Source organism: Cyprinodon tularosa, unplaced genomic scaffold (genome assembly GCF_016077235.1).
Source record: "Cyprinodon tularosa strain WSP-4 unplaced genomic scaffold, ASM1607723v1 ctg174, whole genome shotgun sequence".
Taxonomy (NCBI): Eukaryota; Metazoa; Chordata; class Actinopteri; order Cyprinodontiformes; family Cyprinodontidae; genus Cyprinodon; species Cyprinodon tularosa.
Genome location: NW_024038565.1, coordinates 1064433 through 1070628, shown reverse-complemented (window position 1 = coordinate 1070628; position 6196 = coordinate 1064433). Strand labels below are relative to the sequence as shown.

Sequence of the window (6196 nt, the reverse complement as noted above, 5' to 3'; positions counted from 1 at the left end):
CTAGTTACTACCCCACCCTTTTTTTAAGTCTTATATCTTAAAGTGTATTAATACTTTTTTTAAACCATAAGATTTTGGATATTTATTAACTGGAATAATCAAAAAATAAAACAGCTTCTATAACTTATAGTTTATTAACAGTATTTTTTAATAGAGGGCTAAAAGTCTCTATAATAGCTATAAGGGTCCAGAGGCCGAGGACAGTCCCAGCAGGAGGAAGACAGTTAAAAAGCTGCTAAAAGGATGTTCAGTTCTTTTTTAAATGTACATTCTGATTAAGGGAGCAAATTATAGAAGGAACTGTGGCAGCATACATACAAACAATACAACGTATTTATGTAAAAGTATAGTAAAAACTTTATCCCCTTAATGTCCTCTATCATGTGCATGCCCAAACAGCCATTTAAAAAATAGCATTTTAATATTGTCTAATGTACTTTTCAGCACAGATGTGCATGCATTGTAAAGTTGATTTAATAGGGACAAGTTGGACATAGCAGTATATCATATTGTTTTACTAGTTGTTATGTAATTGCTTATATCGACTTATTACCTCCAGGGCAAATTAGAACTAAAAAAAGTATAACTCAGTCTTTCCCCCCTATTTATCTTTAAAAAAAAAAACATTCCCAATATCTAAGTATTGTTTTAAAATGCAAAAATATAAAATAAAATGAGTTACATTCACTATAGCTGGAAAAAAGGACCAGTAGAAGGTAGAAATAATGTTGAATAGAAACTCCATGTTTGACCTAAAGTTGCTACATCAGTAAATACAATTGTTGGATGAAGTTTCATCTTTGCACTTTTCTAAAATTGTATTGAAGACTACTGTATATTACATTCAAATATTGGGTGAGTTATCCCCATCTCAACTGCAGATCTTTCTTCGAGTGACTGTATGACATCATCTGCGATAAAGTACCAAAGGATAAACTGAGAAGCTCTAACATGTAATTTAAGATAACTGCTAATTTGGTGGAGAATCAGTTAGCTGCTGAGGTGGGCAGTTCTGAACGCGGGAACAGGTGGCGAGGCGATTTCCCTCCCAGTATCCTGCATCCTGGCCATCGTGACAGCGGCACCTGGTGCAGGAGTCCACCCACACAGGCTCTCCTGCAGGGATCACTTTGCTGCGGGATGCATCAACGTAGCAGTTAGGACCTGGAGGATGAAGGAGTAAAATAGAGGTGAGAGTCATCATCAGTACAAGTGCAGTGCCCTGGAAAAGTATTCATACCCCTCAACCTTTCTCTTAGTTTGTCATCTTACAACTACAAACTTTAAATGTCCGTTTTGAAATCTTTCCAGTGGTTTTTAATTGGTTTCATTTCTGGAATTTAACTGGGCCACTCTAAAGCAGCCATTTCTCAACTTTTATTCATATGGTTCTAGATAGTAAAGGCAAACGCACTCGCAAAAGATTTGGGCAGAATTTCATTTTTACCTGCTAAATAATGAACTAAACAAGCAGGTTCTTAATTAAATGGACAAAGCCAAATAAATCTGTGGAAAAAGGTTGTGTAAAACATTGCATTACAAAACCATTAGAAGGGTTTTCCAAGTTTGCCTCATTAAAAGCAGAGCATCTAGTTTGTTAACATCTGTGTGTTAACTCTTTTTTTATTTTTTATTTTCTTGGACTAGAAATAAATCCATAGAAGTTTCATGAATTAATTAAAAGCAAGATTTAGGGCATGCAGTCTGCTTGTGTATAAAAGTCAGTGAACCAACATTGTCCTATTTACTGTGTAATGAAAAAAAAAAGAAAAGAAACAGAAGGCTGTGATTTAGGGACGGATACTTTGTGTTTTATCTAATGTCTTCTAATGTTAAGAGATTTGGACATGTTTGTGTGAAAGTCTATATCTGCATCCTTTCCCTGTGCTGGTGGTTAAAAGTACCATTTATGAATAGTGGTTGGAGTGGTTAGCTGACAGAGCGACCCACTACAACAGTTATTATATCAAGATTGTTAAAATATGTGTAAACATTTTGCATTCAAGATAAAAATCTTTTTTGTCTGTTAATATGCTCTATCTAGAACTCCTCAAGTGGAAAAGTTTTAGTTTCACTTGGTCTACTTTTGTAAAACCTTTTGCTATCCGATTATTATTCAATTAATTCAATTAATTCAATTATAATTCGATTAATGGAAAATGTAATTGTAATCTTTATCAATCACTGCTAACTGTTCAATAATTCAATTCTGGGTGTATTTTAATTCACTGGCAGTATGAGAGTAAAAGGGACTAAAAATGAATGTGTACAATGTTTTCTTATGATATTAATTTGACTAAAAAAGAAAGCTAAGTTTCCTTTAAACTCACAATAATGTCCCCATTAACATACTCTATCTGCACAAAATACATGTGTTTCTTAATTGACATGTACAAAGCACTCTACTTCAGAAATTTTTTTTTATTCCAACATACCGTCCTTGCACTCCGGGCAGCATGTCCCTGGTTGGTAAACAGGATTGACGCATGGCGGAGGAGCACAGTCTGCCACAAGACAGCGGGCGATGCCATCACTGTCACAAGTGCACTGCTCACATTCTGATGGCTGGAACACACAAAGTGATCCTAAATTTCAGACATTTTATAATCCCCTCTTCAGGTACTGTGGAGCTAAACCAGAGACAGCTTAAACTGACACCGCAAAGGAGATTTAACATCGCAAAATAAACTTAAACTGAACACTAAAAGGTCAAGCAGGTGCATGGGTGGGTTCTGGATGGATGGATGGATGGATGGATGGATGGATGGATGGATGGATGGATGGATGGATGGATGGATGGATGGATGGATGGATGGATGGATGGATGGATGGTGATGATATTCTCCTTAAAGGCTGCAGTTTTTTTCAATGAGATGGTTTCAGAATCACCACATTCAGTGTCGGATTTTTTAATGTCTAAACTATCAGTGTCACTGGTTTAGCTCCATATTGACACAGGAATTTCATTGCGTTGTATTTCAAAAGGGGGCGCCATTTACCTCTGATTATCTGCTGCACATTTATTACCCACAAAACACAAACACTTTTTATTGAAGGCTTATGAAATCTTTTGGTCTTAATTTAGTCGAAGCAAAGAGACATTTAGGAACAATGGAGATTCTAACTGTAATTAACAGAGTTAATATACAGTACTGAATAGTAAAGCCTAAGATTTATGAGCTTGAAAATCCTTTTTCATCTGTATCTTAACATGATTAGTTTGTGCAAAGTGTTCTTTACTGTTTATACCATGTTAAGCCAGAAGGCTATTTTTTTTAATAAAGTTTGCATATTCTTTGCAAGCATAAATGTATTTTGGTGTTTTTTGTTTTTTTCAGCTCTAATTTGTACCAGTGGTGCTGTGGAGACAGTATTATGTGCATAATAGTTTTTAGTGGTTACAATTCGAGAGAGTAATTAAGGACGTTTTAAGAATTTTCCATCTTAAATTTTTCATTTCTGTGGCCATCCCAGTCTCCCCTGCACACACACGGTATGATCACTGATAAGTTCTGATTAGTGATACGAAGGTGGAATGGTGTAAAATTAGAAACTTTCTCTCCTATCAAATATGCATCAAATTAAAGACTACTATATAAAAACATATATTAATCAGCTAATAACATTTGCTTGCAGTTAATTCTTTTTTTAATTCTATAAAATTTTGGGGTAATGATTATTTATTCCCTGCTTTTCTAATCCCAATTGTTTAAAACCTTACAGTAAGTGGGATCTCAGAAACAGAAACTTGTAAGACCAAGATCATTGCATCTGTATTATAATTCCATTACAGCTCATTGTTTAGGTGTGAAACCCCAATTAGTGGCCCCCAACTTGTCAGTGCTGTTTTACTCAATTTTTTGGAGGCACCTCCTGTTTAATATCTCTCAAGATAGAGACATCTTTGTTTAATGGAGTTCAATACTAAGAAACTAAACTGGTAACTATTAAGCAGTAATGTACACATGTAGATCTAACTCGATTATTCATAACCATTCTAGCCGTTTAAGGAAGAATATGTGGGCCAAAAAAAGGTGTTACACTGCAAAAAAAACCTGAAATCTAAATGAGTCATTTTTGCTTAAGTTAAGTGCATTTTTTCTTGAATTAAGAAGGTAATTGAGATACTTTGCCAATGGAAGAAGACAATTTACATTTAAAATAAGAAAAAAAATACTTAGTCTTATTTCAAGTGCATATTATCTAATTATCTTGTTTTAGGATTAAAAAATAGTCATTCCATTGGCAAATCATCTTATTTATCTACTAAATTAAAGGGCAGAGACATAGCCAGATAATTTTTATGAGGGTGGCCAGGCAATAACGAATGTACACTGTGGGATGGCCGAAAGTAGATAGGCACCAAAACCTCACGGTAAATCTACTCTTTTCCAACAGGAAGATTTACAAGCAAAACATCCATATTCTCTAAATAAAGACAAAATATACTTTCCCACAGCCTTTGCTAACAAATAGAACAAATAATATATTCAAACATCTGTACTTTCTAGATAAAAGGTATAGTGGATAAAATTCTTTCAGGTTTGAGTTCTGGGCGAACATCTTTTCCATTGTCTTTACTTACCTGCTTTTATCAGTAATTACTCTGTATAAAATTTATATTTAAAAGTACTAATATCTACACAAAATGATTATTTAATAAGTTTTTATTGAAATAGATATTTATCTGTGATTTTACTGAAGACTCCTAAATGACTTGCAGGGACACATCATTTTCTCTTTACCCCATAAAACACAAAATCTATTTCTGCTTGAATTCTGTACTTATCTTTAATGTCAGTATATTGATGTGCATAATTAACCAAAGCGTTTTTGTTTTCAAGTAATTCTTATTATATGAAAATTTAAAATGTTTTGAATATTCCACTTGAGAGTAGTACTGTAGCCACCTTCTGTATTACAGGGAAATAAATGGCAGGGGTGGCTGAGGATTGGCTAAGGGTGCCCATGGCCACCTCTGGCCCCCCATTTAGCTCCGCCCCTGATAAAAGGTAAACACACTCAATTTAAGATTTTTTTTTTTTTTTTTTCTTAATTCAAGATGTTTTTTGCAGTGCATGTCTTACCTGGAAATTCTGGCCCAGCTCGTACACCACCCCTCGGTACTCACAGCCGATCTTCTCGCACCTGGGGCAGCAGTCGGTGGGGTAATGGCTCACATGGATGCAGGCTGCAGGGAGAGACGTGCACTCGGTGCGGGCGCACAGGGAGCCTCCAGCGGTGCACTCGCACTGGGTGCAGGGATCGGAGTCCAGGAAATACCACTCTCCCACGTAATAAGTGCTGCCGTTGGCATCGCATGTGCTTTCTTCTTGTCCTGCGAGCGAGAAGCCCAAAGCGGCCTGTGCGCAGAGCAGAAGAGCCCAGAGCGCTGCGCACTGGATGCGCTGCAGCTGCAGCAAGGAGAGGCGCTCAATGCAAACCTGGGCCATCATTATTATACAGGGGACCGCTCTCTCAAAACAAAGTAAAACCTCCTTTAGTCAGCTTTGGTTGAATATATATATATAAAATCAACATTTGCTCACATCTTTAATGATCCAAATTCCGCATGTCTCCTCTATCATGCCCGGAAGAAGTAAAGAGTTGGGATCCTGAGAGGGTAAAGTTTCACAGCAAGTCCCTCCCCCATTTATCTCAGTAAAAAAAAAAATTATTGGAGCGTAAATCAAGCGAAATGTAACTTTTTGAATACATTTACATTTAGGGCCTCAGTACTCTTTGCAATGATATTTAAGAATAGATTTAAACTGCAGTAAAACGGACCAATAGAAATTATGCATGATGGAACACTTCCCTAGCAACCGGGATGTTTTCCTTGGATACAATAGAGCTTCACGAGACCAACTGAGGTGATCGTTTGTTTTATCGCCAACAATCTGAAGGTATTTACTAAGTTATTCTAACAACCTGTTGTTCTGGCTTATTATGGTAGGACTCACGTTTCCATATGAACTGTTAACCCTTTATAGGGCAAGTTACCATTTTTGATAACTTGCCTTACTAATGGAGTCCCCCCGTCCCTCAGTGAGGTCTAGAAGCACTAGATCTATATCCAGCCATTCAGCAAAGATACTGCTACATGGCTGTACATCTTATTTTGACATTTGACCAGTTAGATGAGCCTGTAAATTAAGATGAAGAGAAAAAGTTAACAATTCAAGAAAAAAAAGGT

The 6196-nt window shown here is 36.3% G+C and overlaps 1 protein-coding gene across 1 annotated transcript; it reads right to left on the bottom strand.

Annotated features, from left to right (window-relative positions):
* Window positions 1-393: 393 nt before the first annotated feature.
* zgc:113531 (uncharacterized protein LOC541359 homolog) lies at window positions 394-5617 on the bottom strand. Its single transcript, XM_038281688.1, has 3 exons — window positions 5088-5617; window positions 2436-2565; window positions 394-1164 (listed from the first exon to the last, which is right to left on the bottom strand). Exons 1-3 carry the CDS (start codon window positions 5454-5456, stop codon window positions 971-973), a joined length of 693 nt encoding a protein of 230 aa, XP_038137616.1. The 5' UTR covers window positions 5457-5617; the 3' UTR covers window positions 394-970.
* Between the last annotated feature and the right edge of the window lie 579 nt (window positions 5618-6196).